General features: G+C 44.9%; 1 protein-coding gene across 2 annotated transcripts in view; it reads left to right on the top strand.

Annotated features, from left to right (window-relative positions):
* Positions 1-10204: 10204 nt before the first annotated feature.
* LOC129830007 (microphthalmia-associated transcription factor-like) overlaps positions 10205-15387 on the top strand; it is a 38681-nt gene continuing 33498 nt past the window's right edge. For both annotated transcript variants that reach the window (XM_055892127.1, XM_055892126.1), the window contains exon 1: positions 10205-10435. In XM_055892127.1, coding sequence (XP_055748102.1) covers positions 10329-10435 — 107 coding nt within the window. In that variant the 5' untranslated portion in view covers positions 10205-10328. The remainder of the gene's footprint in view (positions 10436-15387) is intronic.

Below are 15387 nucleotides of genomic sequence, written 5' to 3'. Positions count from 1 at the left end.
GAGCACTTGTCGGGCGTTTTTAGCTCAGTATGCCCTCATTTTCAAGCTTCAGCCCTCCTCCTTCCCCTCAGATCGCTCCAAGATAGCCTACCTCATCACACTGATGTCTGAGAGGGCTCTCACCTGGGCTACCGCCGTATGGGAACAACATCCGGCCATGTGCGTGAGTCTGGAGGGGTTCGTGGGAGAGGTGAGGAAGGTTTTTGATGCACTGTTCTCCAGGAGAGAAGCTGCCTCCGGCAGGACGCCCGCAGAGTGACAGACAATTCTGTGGATTTCCGCAAGTTGGCAGCGGAGAGTGCGTGGAACCAGGAAGCACTGTTCGACATGTTCCTGCACAGCATCTCGGAAGAGGTTAAGGATGATCTTGCTGCTCGGGAGTTACCCACGGATCTTAACACCCCTATTGCTTTGACCATCCACATTGATGGGCGATTGTGGGAACGACGGAAGGAGAGGAAATTCGATTTCGCTTGCACGTCCAGGGATTCCACCTTGCCTCCAAGTCATCCCGGAAGTCCCAGACATTGCCGAGAGCACCTGAAGTTTCCCAGCTTTCCTCGAGAGTCACCGGAAATGGCAGAGGCACTGTTCCCGAGCCTATGCAACTAGGCCGAGCTGGGCTGTCGCCAGCGGAACGGCAACACAGGATCAACACAAGGAGCTGTCTGTATTGCGAGACTTTTGGTAATTTTGTGTCCTCTTGCCTGGTAAAAGCCCAGGCTCACCGGTAGGAGCGAGTACTCTGGTGGGACATAAGGAGAACTTTTCTGCCTCCCTTACTCGCACCCCTTTTCATGTAATTCTGCTGTGGGGAAACCAGTCCAAATCTCCCCGGGTCCTCATTGACTCTGGGGCCGATGAGAGCTTTTTGGACACCACACTGGCTTCCGAGCTGAACATCCCCACTCAGCCCATCTCCATTCCCATGGAGGTTAGAGCGCTGGATGGGCGCTCTATAGGTCGGGTCACCCATAACACCACTCCCATCAACCTACATGTGTCAGAGAATCACAGCAAGACCATTCAATTCCTGTTCATCAAGTCCCCCCAGATTCCTGTTGTTTTGGGATTCTCCTGGCTCCAGCGAAACAATCCTCTCATCAACTGGTCTACGGGTGCTATCATGGGCTGGAGTCCGTTCTGCCCTGCCCATTGTCTGAAGTTGGCACAACCTTCCCGGGACGTCTACCTGGGGGCTCGGAAGTTTCTCCGGACTTCTCCACCATTCCCACGGAGTACCAGGACCTCCGGGAGGTGTTCAGTAAGTCCCGGGCCACTTCCCTTCCGCCGCACTGCCCCTATGACTGGGATGGACCTTCTCCCTAGCACCACGCCGCCCAGGGGATGTCTGTACTCTCTGTCGGGACCAAGGCTATGGACACCTACATTGGGGACTCCCTAGCTACAGGATTTATCTGTCCCTCTTCCTCTCCCGCTGGCCCATGCATTGACTACCGGAGACTCAATGACATTACTATGAAGAACTGTTACCTGCTACCACTAATTTCCTCGGCCTTCGAGCCACTCCACGGGGCCACTGTTTTCTCCAAGCTGGATCTACAAAACGCCTACCACCTGGTGCGGATACAAGAGGAAGACCACCTTCAACACTGTTAGTGGAAACTACGAATATCTGGTCATGCCCTTTAGCGTCACCAACGCCCCTGCCGTGTTCCAGGCTCTGGTGAATAATGTTCTCAGCAACATGTTGAGCCAGTTCGTCTTTGTCTACATTGATGACATGCTCGTCTTCTCCAGCTCCCCCCAAGAACATGTGCTACACATCCGACAGTTTCTCCAGCACCTTCTGGAGAACCAGTTGTTAAGGCGGAAAAGTGCAAGTTCCTTCGCGCCACTATTCCCTTTCTGAGCTACATCATCTCTGCCGGGAGTGTCCAGATGGATCCCGAGAAGATGAGAGCGGTGGTGGATTGGCATCAGCCCACATCCCGGGTGCAGCCGCAACACTTCCTGGGGTTCATCAACTTTTATCGCGGCTTTATCCGGGGTTACAGCACCCTGCTCTCCCCCTTGTCGGCACTCAGCTCTACCAAGGTTCCGTTCACGTGGTCCTCTGCCACTGACCGGGTGTTCTGGGACCTCAAACACAGCTTCACCACTGCTCCTATCCTGGTTCATCCTGACCCTTCCCGTCCGTTCGTGGTGGAGGACGATGCTTCGGATGTCAGAGTGGGGGCTGTCCTGTCCCAATGTTCTGCCCTGGACCTTAAGCTGCATCCCTGCACCTTCTTCTCCCACCGCCTCAACACCACAGAGGAACTACGATGTGGGGAATCAGGAGCTTCTCGCAGTGACGATGGCGTTGGAGGAATGGATGCACTGGCTAGAAGGGGCGGAACATCCATTCATTGTGTGGACCGACCACAAAAACCTGGAGTATCTCCGCACCGCCAAGCGTCTCAACTCCAGGCAAGCGAGATGGGCCCTGCTGTTTACCGGTTCAACTTTTCCCTCTCCTACCGGCCGGGATCCAAGAACATCAAGCCGGATGCCCTGTCTCGCCACTAAACCCAATGGTTACCACCCCGGAGCCCGAGACCATTCCTTCCCACCTCGTGACTGGCGACGGCACTCAGCTGGGGTATAGGGAAACAGGTCCGGGAGGCGCAGCGGTCCCAGCCGAACCCTGGGGGGGGCCCAGATAACCGGATGTTCGTGCCTGACGCTGTCCACTACGTGGTCCTGGAGTGGGCCCATTCCTCCAGGCTTGCCTGTCACCTGACCTCTTGTCAGAGCCAGGTCTTCGTGCAACAACGCTTTTGGTGGCATACTATGGTTCCGAATGTTGCTGCGTTTGTCGCCGCCTACGTGGTCTGCGCACAGAACAAGACTCCTCCCCGAGTTCTGGCTGATCTTCTCCAACCACTGCCTGTCCCTCACTGTCCCTGGTCCCTGGTCCCATATATCCCTAGATTTCATCACAGGTCACCCCCCGTCTGAGGACAACACTGCCATCCTGACTGTGGTCGACCGGTTTTCCAAAACCACCCACTTCATTCCTCTCACCAAACTACCCTTGGCCAAGGAGACGGCCCAGCTTATTGTGCACCACGTCTTCCGGATCCCCGGACTCCCGGTGGACATGGTCTCCGACCGGGGTCCGCAGTTCTCGTACCGGTTCTGGAAGGTGTTCTGCACGCTCATTGGGTCGTTGGCCAGCCTGTCCTCCGGATTCCACCCGCAGTCCAAAGGCCAGTCGGAGCAAGCCAACCAGGACTTAGAGAACTCTTCGCTGCTTAGTCTCTGCCAACCCTACCACCTGGAATCAGCAACTGGTATGGGTTGAGTACACATGCAATGCCTTTCCTTGCTCTGTCACAGGTCTCTTGCCCTTCGAGTGTTCCTTGGGATATAAGCCTCCGCTCTTCCCCGAGCAAGAGGATGAAGTCAGCAATCCCTCTGCCCAGATGTTCATCCGCCTCTGTCGCCGTACCTGGAAGAGAGCCCGGGACAGCTCTGTTGAAGACCACTTCCAGGTATAGGCAACAAGCGGATCACCACCGGACCCCTGCTCCACGCTATTGGCTAGGGCAGAGGGTATGGCTCTCCACCCGGGACCTACCCCTCCGGGTGGAGTCCCATAAACTTTCCCCCATTTCATCGGCCCGTTCCCCATCTCTAGAGTCATTAGCCTCACTGCTGTTCGTCTTCTCTTACCCCGTACCCCCTGTGTTCACCCTACTTTCCATGTGTCTAGGATTAAGCCTGTGTCTCACAGCCCTTTGTCTTCTGTTTCCAGGCCCACCCCTCCTCCCTGTGTCATCGATAGACATCCGGCATACATGGTGAGACGCCTCCGGAGTGTTTGACCACAGGGCAGGGTTTTCCAGTACCTGGTTGACTTGGAAGTTTATGGCCCGGAGGAGAGGTGCTGTATCCCCGCTAGAGACGTCCTGGACCCAGCCCTCATCGCTGGCTTCCACCGCTGGCACCCCGGTCAACCAGCGCCCCTAGAGGGGGGGAGGTACTGTCACATCCTGATCTGTTTCACCTGACCTTGTGCTTGTCTCCACCCCCTCCAGGTGTCACCCATCTTCCCCATTATCCCCTGTGTATTTATACGTTATACTGGTGTTCTCTGTTTGTCTGTTGCCAGTTCATCTTCTTTGTCAAGTCAACCAGCATTTGTCTCAGCTCCTGATTTTCCCAGTCTCTCTTTTTCTCGCCCTCCTGGTTTTGACCCTTGCCTGTCCTGACTCTGAGCCCACCTGCCTGGCCACTCTGCCTGACCCTGAGCCTGCCTGCCATCGGGTACCGTTGCCCCACCTGGTTTACTGAACCCTGCCTGCCTTGACATGTCTATTGCCTGCACCTGTTGGATTATTAAACCATTGTTAATTCGACGTTGTCTGCATCTGGGTCTTACCTTCATACCTGATATTTTTCTAAGAGATTGTCAGTTGGATAGGTTTTCTGCAAGGTTTTGTACATATTACCTATCATAAGAGTATCCTTTTCTGACTCAAACAGGATTCCCTCAACATTGCTCTGATGTCCAAAAGATTTCAGGTCGAAATTTTGTGATAAACTTTTAAGTTGGATGTATTTGAGGATCTCTAAATTGGTCAGTACAAAATTCATAAATTCTGTCATGGAAATAATTGTCAATGTTCTTAGCTTTATCCATTTAAAACAGACACGTGACAAGATTTAGGGGATGAACATATATTCAATATGTACACATTGTTCATATTGAAGATATGTAAAAGCCTTGGGTGGTGATTGATACAATTCCAAATCTGGAAGGTTAAAACCACCCTCAGACTTAGGAAGATGTAAAACTTTATTTGTTATTCGATGAGTTTTATTTTCCCATAAAGTCTGTTATAACTGAGTATACTTTTTTAAAGAACTTGTGGTTTATTTTGTTACAACTTTCATTGGGGACAGAGGGGACACATAATGAAATATCCTTTTTACCCCCCCCCCAACAGTATGCCTTAGGACCATGCAGACGCCCCCAAGCGGTCGGGTTAATGAAGCTGCCAGTTTCTAAAACTAGACACTCTAATGTACCTGTCCTCTTGCTCAGTTGCACCAGGGCCTCCCACTCCTCTTTCTATTCTGGTTAGAGCCAGTTTGCGCTGTTCTGTGAAGGGAGTAGTACACAGCGTTGTACGAGATCTTTAGTTTCTTGGCAATTTCTCACATGGAATAGCCTTCATTTCTCTGAACAAGAATAGGCTGACAAGTTTCAGAAGAAAGGTATTTCTTTCTGGCCATTTTGAGTCTGTAATCGAACCCACAAATGCTGATGCTACAGATACTCAACTAGTCTAAAGAAGGCCAGTTTTATTGCTTCTTTAATCAGAACAACATTTTCAGCTGTGCTAACATAATTGAAAAAGGGTTTTCTAATCAATTAGCCTTTTAAAATGATAAAATTGGATTATCTAACACAACATGCCATTGGAACACAGGAGTGATGGTTGCTAATAATGGGCCTCTGTAAGCCTATGTAGATATTCCATTAAAAATCAGTTGTTTCCAGCTACAAAAGTCATTTACAACATTAACAATGTCTACACTGTATTTCTGATCAATTTGATGTTATTTTAATTGGCAAAAATGGGCTTTTCTTTAAAAAAAAGGAAATATCTAAGTGACCCCAAACTTTTGAATGGTAGTGTACAGTCGTGGCCTAAGGTTTTGAGAATGACACAAATATTAATTTTCAAATTTTGCTGCCTCAGTGTCTTTTGATATTTTTGTCAGATGTTACTATGGAATATGGAAGTATAATTACAAGCATTGCATACGTGTCAAAGGCTTTTATTGACAATTACATGAAGTTGATGCAAAGAGTCAATATTTGCAGTGTTGACCCTTCTTTTTCAAGACCTCTGCAATCTGCCCTAGCATGCTGTCAATTAACTTCTGGGCCACATCCTGACTGATGGCAGCCCATTCTTGCATAACCAAGAGAGAAGTGGCATCTTTGCTGCCCTTCTTGACACCAGGCCATCCTCCAAAAGTCTTCGCCTCACTGTGCGTGGAGATGCACTCACACCTGCCTGCTGCCATTCCTGAGCAAGCTCTGTACTGGTGGTGCCCCGATCCCGCAGCTGAATCAACTTTAGGAGACGGTCCTGGCGCTTGCTGGACTTTCTTGGGCGCCCTGATACCTTCTTCACAACAATTGAACCGCTCTCCTTGAAGTTCTTGATGGTCCGATAAATGGTTGATTTAGGTGCAATCTTACTGGCAGCAATATCCTTGCCTGTGAAGCCCTTTTTTGTGCAAAGCAATGATGACGGCAAGTGTTTCCTTGCAGGTAACCATGGTTGACAGAGGAAGAACAATGATTCCAAGCACCACCCTCCTTTTGAAGCTTCCAGTCTGTTATTTGAACTCAATCAGCATGACAGAGTGATCTCCAGCCTTGTCCTCATCAACACTCACACCTGTGTTAACGAGAGAATCACTGACATGATGTCAGCTGGTCCTTTTGTGGCAGGGCTAAAATGCAGTAGAAATGTTTTGGGGGATTCAGTACATTTGCATGGCAAAGAGGGACTTTGCAATTAATCTTAATAATTAATGTCTTCCCTGTAACCCACAGCATTGAGATTGCCTGCAATGACAACAAGCTCAGTCCGATGATGTGGTGACACACCGCCCCAGACCATGACGGACCCTCCACTTCCAAATTGATCCCGCTCCAGAGTATAGGTCTCGTAGTAACGCTCATTCCTTCGATGATAAATGCGAATCCAACCATCACCCCTGGTGAGACAAAACTGCGACTTGTCAGTGAAGAGCACTTTTTGCCAGTCCTGTCTGGTCCAGCGACGGTGGGTTTGTGCCTATAGGCGACGTTGTTGCCGGTGATGTCTGGTGAGGACCTGCCTTACAACAGGCCTACAAGCCCTCAGTCCAGCCTCTCTCAGCCTATTGTGGACAGTCTGAGCACTGATGGAGGGATTGTGTGTTCCTGGTGTAACTCGGGTAGTTGTGTTGTCATCCTGTACCTGTCCCGCAGGTGTGATGTTCTGATGTACCGATCCTGTGCAGATGTTGTTACACATGGTCTGCCACTGCAAGGACGATCAGCTGTCCGTCCTGTCTCCCTGTAGTGCTGTCTTTGGTGTCTCACAGTACGGGCATTGCAATTTATTGCCCTGGCCACATTTGGAGTCCTCATGCCTCCTTGCAGCATGCCCAAGGCACGTTCACGCAGATGAGCAGGGACCCTGGGCCTCTTTCTTTTGGTGTTTTTCAGAGTCAGTAGAAAGGCCTCTTTAGTGTCCTAAGTTTTCATAACTGTGACCTTAATTGCCTACTGTCTGTAAGCTGTTAGTGTCTTAACGACCGTTCCACAGGTGCATGTTTATTAATTGTTTATGGTTCATTGAACAAGCATGGGAAACAGTGTTTAATCCCTTTACAAATAAAGATCTGTGAAGTTATTTGGATTTTTACGAATTATCTTTGACAGATAGGGTCCTGAAAAAGGGCCGTTTCTTTTTATGCTGAGTTTATGTAGAACATTGTGAACATGTTGGCTGAGCAAACATTTAACAGAGGACAAAGTACTTCTTTGTACTTTAATGCTCTGTGCCTTTAAAGTATAGTGACTTCTGGAGCTTTACTTGTGGAGAGTTAAAAGACCGAAGTGAGATGAGTGAAGGCACCACACATACAGCACTTCAAGGAAGTGTCTGATGCCCTATCAGCCACCCCACCCCAATCCCTCGGAAAGAGGCCCTCTCCACTCTCGCCAATAACCACCATGTGATTTTACCTAAAATGGCGGCAATCAAGGAATAATAATGACTCGACATCCTCTCCTAATCTTGCAAGAACTGTTATTCATTTTACAGCAGGTTTGCAAGTCACAAAAAGAAATACAAGTACATTGTAATATAGATAAATCCTTCCTTCCCTCTCTCCCAAGCCAAACGTATCCCTCTCCACCTTTCCCTCCCAGTTTCCTCCACCCTTTACCCCACCCAGCCCATGTACTATATCAATTTAACAATATGTTTTTTGCCATTCGATTGAATTAGAAAATATCATAATGTAAATAAATGTCCTAAGATGGAGAATTAAACGTTTTTTAAAATCGTTTTTTTGGGGTGGGTCTGCAATTTGCACCACTTCTGTAGAAGCACACATAAAGTCTTTTGGATTGAAACTCTTCAGTTGTCTTATTTGAAAAGTTTTTGCTGAAAATTTTCAGCAAGTTAATTTTCTGTAGCCTATTCATTTGTCAAGCCTCCCAGCCTACTTTAAACAATGTACCCCCCCCCCCCCATTCCCTCATTCCCCCCATCCCAACCCCCCAACCCCCAGCTCTAGGGTTTCATCAGACATGAATGAATAAGGATCTCATTATGATTCCCCCAAACCATCTGTCCTCTGGATATCTCCTCCTCACAGCCAAGAACCATCCATCTGTGGTTTAGATATTTCTGATTCATAAACTATACAACCGGATTGCTGTCATAATATTGTGTAAGTTAAATTGCTAACACATAGTTTAGTTCAGGTTCTTTTTGGCATATCTGCAATGAACACCCTGTTAACATTGCACACTGGTTTATCCAGATAATTCCCTTCTTCAGTAACAATCTAGGCAAGACTACAGGAAAAATCAACACTATACTGTATTTACTTAAACCATTCAATCAATAGAGGTTGAATCAATAAAGGATGGGTACACTGAAATCATTGGAGCATGATGTTTTTATAGTAGCCTGCCACAGTCATTGAGAGCAGCTACTGCAAGTTCAAGAATGTTGTTGCCTTGACTGGTGTTCTCGGTGGATTTTTTCATTCCTAGAATCCATTTGTTTGTATGTTGATTTTTCACATGGTGAAATGTAGGTCGGTGAGCCAGTTGACCAGGATGACACAAACGCAAATTTCGAACGTGCAAGTCTTGCATGCCCTGTTAAGGCAGGTTAATCAAATAGCTACCCGGAGTATCTGCATTGGCCCTTTTTGCACAAACTTGTTTTGTCTCAACACATAAGCTGCTGCTACTGTTTATTATCTGTCACTGTATTCCTAGTTATATGTACATACAGTATCTACCTTACCTCGTACCCCTGCAAATCAACTCGGTACTGTATATAACCAAGTTATCGTTACTCATTGTGTATTTATTATTACTTTTATTATTATGCATTTTACTTTTCTATTATTTATATATTTTCTTTCTCTCTGCATTGTTGGGAAGGGCCCCTCAGTAAGCATTTCACTGTTAGTCTACACCTGTTGTTTATAAAGCATGTGACAAATAAAATAATATTTTATTTTATTTGTCACCTGCAGACTCAATGGTGATGATGATTGTCCTAGCTTTACACTGCCGCCCAGTGGAGAATAAGGGACTTTTAAACGGGGACAGTGCAGGTTGCAAGGCACAGGAGAGTCGCCTGTGGTGATCTGGCTTTTGCTTTGAACCTTTCCACGGTACAGCCTGTAATGTAATGTGACACTATGCTATCGCAATACCTAACTGGTTGTAAATTAAACTTTATGTTCAGACTCCAGTACCATTGCTAGAGTGCAGTAGTGTACAATCTCAGGTAATAATAACCTACATTAATAAACATAATACATAACCTACCCACATTTGAAGATCACATTCTCTCAATGTTATTCTCCCATCATCAAAAAAACCAAACATAAAACAGGAGATTTCCTCAAATATTTTCAAACATTGTCAATATTTTGGGTCAATGCTATTAACAAGACTATGTAGTCTACGAAATGTAGAAATAGTCAACTCATCTGATGGTTTGCAATGTGATTTGTACATGGTAGTTGGATCGTAGTTACAATGTAATTACACTATAGGTATACAATGTTGCACAATAGGCTTATAGTTGTAGTTACACTGTAGCCTACCTTTCATAGAAAGAAAAGTAGGTTATGTGTGAAAATTATGGAGATGTTAATAAGGCTATTATTTTTAAGGACGAATACTGATATTTGTACATTGAAACAATGTAGTCTGCTATGGTAATTTACCTGAGCAGATTTGAAGGTAAAATGTGGTAAAATCCCATCGGATGTTGCGACCAATGAAAAAGCTGCTGACATTGACAGATCAAAACACCAAACGTGTGGCTTATGGTGCTTGTAGTTTTCCATACCACAAACTCCCATTTCTACGAGCGTCATTCCCTGCTCTACAGAACTCCATACTTTTTTGCGTTGTTTGCGCGCTGGGTCTTGGAGCAAGACGGGTTTGCGTTTTCAGTGGCTGTTACAGTGAGTGTTTTAGAGAGGTGGCCATAACATCGTTCGTTTCTTTATAATTTGAAATTGCCAAGAAGTTGACAGCCGCAAGTATGCAAGCAGAATCGGGTATAGTTCCCGACTTCGAGGTTGGAGAAGAGTTTCAAGAGGAACCAAAAACGTATTACGAGTTGAAGAGTCAGCCCTTGAAAAAAAACAGGTCAGTGTTTTGACTGTGCACTGCTATTTTATGCGGTAAAGAGGAATTTGATACTCGAGGGATGTTTGCAAAAGTTTTAATTATTGTGGAAATGTTTTTTTTTGTGTGGGTATAATTACATTATTTCCAATGAAGGCGATTCCACAAGGATGTTATCCTATAGCAAACTGTCCTATCCTATTGAGGACTTTCTAGGAGGGATTTGTTTGCTTCCCATTCCTTATGTCTCTTCTATATTGCACATTTAGTTATGCAACACTTGGGTGTTGTCTTGTTAACATGCAACTTCAAATATTAGCTTGTGAAGAATAGTTTGTTTGTGGATTTTGAACAGCCATACCAGGGAGTAAACTATGATGTCTTCTTCACTGTGATTACCATAGCGAACTAAACTCCACTCCATGGTAAACTTCCTTCAGTTTATTCCGCTGCCATAGTTATTTTCCACATGTATAGTCTAAATGCATTTTCTTTTGAAATAAATATATTTCATGCATTGTAAAGGTCATTACAATGTCAAGAAAAAATATCATGTTAAATGGTGTTGTAATGTGTGTTCAAATGTGTGTCACATTTCAGCTGTAGGGATATTCCTAGTGCTCAGTGAATTCTTAATATTATTGATATTAATATATCAATAGAGACCTAGTAAGAAAATGTGTTATAGATTCTAAAATTAAGTAAATAAATATTGTAGGAGCCATGTTACTTTCCAATATAGCTTATTTAACTACATAAAGGAAAATGTATAGATACTTTCCTAAACAGTTGACAAATGACTTAATAGAGAGCTACTTGCATCCATATTGTGTCCTCTGTCCCTAAGCGCTGAATAAAGAGCAGGGAGCTGAGTCAGATCTGTTCACTGGACATGACCTTTTACCCCTCTGCCGCCTGGGGTCCAGGCCTCCACTGAATTATTGTCACTTTGGTTATGTCTCTCTGTGTAAGATTAGAATGTACAAATAACTGGGTCATTTCTATTCTAAAGACGTATGCATCAGTGGGGGTTGCTGAGGGGAGGACGGCTCATAATAATGTCTGGAATGGAGTCAATGGCGTGGTATCAACTACATCAAAGATGAGGTTTCCATGTGTTTGATACCATTCCATTGACCATTCCAGTCATTACTATGAGCCGTCCTTCCCTCAGCAGCCTCCACTGTTATACATTTAAGTCCTTATACCATAATATTGCCTTCTGTGTAATTGCGTAGTTCATGGGGATGCCGACTGTGAAGCTTGATTGACTGGGACAAGTGTTACATTGAGCAATGGTCTAAAATGCCTGTCAATACTGTGTGCTTGGCTGCATGCCTATTGCCAGGAAGTAGTTCAAAGCAATATTGTCTCTTTTTGTCTGTTAATTATGTATGACTTCATTATTGTGCTTAGTGGTGGAGACATGTGACCTTTCTAAATATGACAGTGCTCTTCTGTGTCTAGATTTCCTATAGCATACTTGTGGTGGACCCAATCAGTCTTTCCTTTCTGGATCTTTTTTCCCTCTCTTTTTTTTAGGGGATAGATCAGCTATGAAATGATCAGATAGAATTGAAGTCTATCAAATAACATTACCTGCATCATTTCTGATCCCCTTTTTTTGTATATATATTTTATATACACTACCGTTCAAAAGTTTGGGGTCACTTAGAAATGTCCTTGTTTTTTAAAGAAAAGCACATATTTTGTCCATTAAAATAACATCAAATTGATCAGAAATACAGTGTAGTCATTGTTAATGTTGTAAATGACTATAGTAGCTGGAAATGGCAGATTTTTTATGGAATATCTACATAGGCGTATAGAGGCCCATTATCAGCAACCATCACACCTGTTTTCCAATGGCACGTTGTGTTAGCTGATCCAAGTTCATCATTTTAAAAGGCTAATTGATCATTAGAAAACCCTTTTGCAATTATTTTAGCACAGCTGAAAACTGTTGTTCTGATTAAAGAAGCAATAAAACTGGCCTTTAGACTAGTTGAGTATCTGGAGCATCAGCATTTGTGGGTTCGATTATAGTCTCAAAATGGCCAAAAAAAAAGACCTTCTGAAACTCATCAGTCTATTCTTGTTCTGAGAAATGAAGGTTATTCCATGCGAGAAATTGCCAAGAAACTGAAGATCTCGTACAACGCTGTGTACTACTCCCTTTACAGAACAGCGCAAACTAGCTCTAACCAGAATAGAAAGAGGAGTGGGAGGCCCCTGTGCACAACTGAGCAAGAGGACAAGTACATTAGTGTCTAGTTTGAGAAACAGGCGCCTCACAAGTCCTCAAATGGCAGCTTTATTAAATAGAACCCGCAAAACACCAGTCTCAACGTCAACAGTGAAGAGAAGACTCCAGGATGCTGGCCTTCTAGGCAGAGTTGCAAAGAAAAAGCCATATCTCAGACTGGCCAATAAAAAAGAAAAGATTAAGATGGGCAAAAGAACACAGACACTGGACAGAGGATCTCTCCCATATATTGAGCTTTCTTTTTGTGGCGAGAATTTTATATAATAGTTTAAATGGAAAAGAACGGATGGATCCATCAATTGTTATTTTGTATATCAGTTCATTAATCCGATGCCATGTATTTACTTTCCGGAACTTGGGATTTTGTCAGCAATTTGTTTGATATTTTTTGCAATGAAACATTGCTGTGGAGTTAGAGAGAACGCGAAAGCAATCGCCATCTTGTGCAGCCCTTTAACGTAATTCATAATTTAAAAAGATTTTCTTCATTAGTTGTCACGTTCCTGACCTTATTTCCTTTGTTTAGTCTTTGTTTAGTTGGTCAGGACGTGAGCTGGGTGGGCATTCTATGTTTTGTGTTTCTATGTTGGGTTTGTTGTTTGGCCTAATATGGTTCTCAATCAGAGGCAGGTGTTTGTCATTGTCTCTGATTGGGAACCATATTAAGGTAGCCTGTTTTCACTGTTTGTTTGTGGGTGATTGTTCCTGTTCGTGTGTTCATCTGTTCTGCGTTCCCATGTTCAGGACTGTAGCGTTCTCGGTTCCTTCTGTCAGTTTGTTGTTTTTGTTCGTCGTTTAAATATCCTAATTCAAATATGGATTATCATCACGCTGCATTTTGGTCCTCCTCTCTTTCACCCGAAGACAGCCGTTACATTAGTACATTTCATTACATTGATACTAAATCAACACTATATGGGCTTGCTGTAGCAGATGCTTGAAGTTGTGATTTAATTTAATTTATTATGGCTTTGCAACCATGACAGAAAGCCAAACATTGAGTGCAGTCGTTTTAACCATGCTTATCCTTACATACCTTTGTGGTTATGACACTGTGGTTCATTAGTTTGATAAAAATAAAATAAAATGGTATTTTTAACATGCGCTGAATACAACTTACAGTGAAATGCTTACTTAGAAGCCCTTAATCAACAATGCAGTTTTAAGAAAAATACCTAAAAAGAAAATAAATAAAAGTAACAAATAATTAAAGAGCAGCAGTAAAATAACAATAGCGAAGCTATATATAGGGGGTAGCGGTACCGAGTCAATGTGCGGGGGCACCAGTTAGTCGAGGTAATTGAGGTAATATGTACATGTTGGTAGCGTTATTAAAGTGACTATGCATAGATAATAACAGAGAGTAGCAGCAGCGTAAAAGAGGGGGGGGTCAATACAAATAGTCTGGCTAGCCATTTGATTAGATGTTCAGGTGGCTTATTGCTTGGTGGTAGAAGCTGTTTAGAAGCCTCTTGGACCTAGACTTGGCGCTCCGGTACCGCTTGCCGTGCAGTAGCAGAGAGAACAGTCTATGACTAGGGTGGCTGGAGTCTTTGACAATTTTTAGGGCATTCCTCTGACACCGCCTGGCATAGAGGTCTTGGATGTCAGGAAGCTTGGCCCCAGTGATGTACTGGGCCATACGCACTACCCTTTGTAGTGCCTTGCGGTCAGAGGCCAAGCAGTTGCCATACCAGGCAATGATGCAACCTGTCAGGATGCTCTCGATGGTGCAGCTGTAAAACCTTTTGAGGATCTGAGGATCCATGCCAAATCTTTTCAGTCTCCTGAGGGGGAATAGGTTTTGTTGTGCCCTCTTCACGACTGTCTTGGTGTGCTTGGACCATGTTAGTTTGTTGTTGATGTGAACGCCAAGGAACTTGAAGCTCTCAACCTGCTCCACTACAGCCCTGTCGATGAGAATGGGGGCGTGCTCAGTCCTCCTTTTCCTGTAGTCCACAATCATCTCCTTTGTCTTGATCACTTTGTTGTCCTTGCACCACATGGTCAGGTTTCTGACCTCCTCTCTATAGACTGTCTCGTCGTTGTCGGTGATCAGACCTACCGGCAAACTTAATGATGGTGTTGGAGTCGTTCCTGGCCGTGCAGTCATGAGTGAACAGGGAGTACAGGAGGGGACTGTACACGCACCCCCGTGTTGAGGATCAGCGTGGCTGATGTGTTGTTACCTACCCTTACCACCTGGGGTGGCCCGTCAGGAAGTCCAGGATCCAGTTGCAGAGGGAGGTGTTTAGTCCCATGGTCCTTAGCTTAGTGATGAGCTTTGAGGGCAATATGGTGTTGAACGCTGAGCTGTAGTCAATGAATAGCATTCTCACATAGGTGTTCCTTTTGTCCAGATGTGAAAGGGCAGTGTGGCATGCAATAGAGAGAGATTGCATCATCTGTGGATCTGTTGGGGCGGTATGCAAATTGAGTGGGTCTAGGGTTTCTGGGATAATGGTGTTGATGTGAGCCATGACCAGCCTTTCAAAGCACTTCATGGCTACAGACGTGAGTGCTACGGGTCGGTAGTTATTTAGGCAGGTTACCTTAGTGTTCATGGGCACAGGGACTATGGTGGTCTGCTTGAAACATGTTGGGTATTACAGACTCAGACAGGGAGATATTGAAAATGTCAGTGAAGATACATGCCAATTGGTCAGCGCATGCTCGGAGTACAAGTCCTGGTCATCCGTCCTGGTCA

The sequence above is a fragment of the Salvelinus fontinalis genome, chromosome 31, assembly GCF_029448725.1.
Source record: "Salvelinus fontinalis isolate EN_2023a chromosome 31, ASM2944872v1, whole genome shotgun sequence".
NCBI lineage: Eukaryota > Metazoa > Chordata > Actinopteri > Salmoniformes > Salmonidae > Salvelinus > Salvelinus fontinalis.
Note: the sequence above shows the minus strand (reverse complement) of the source record. Positions and strands in the feature narration are given on the sequence as shown.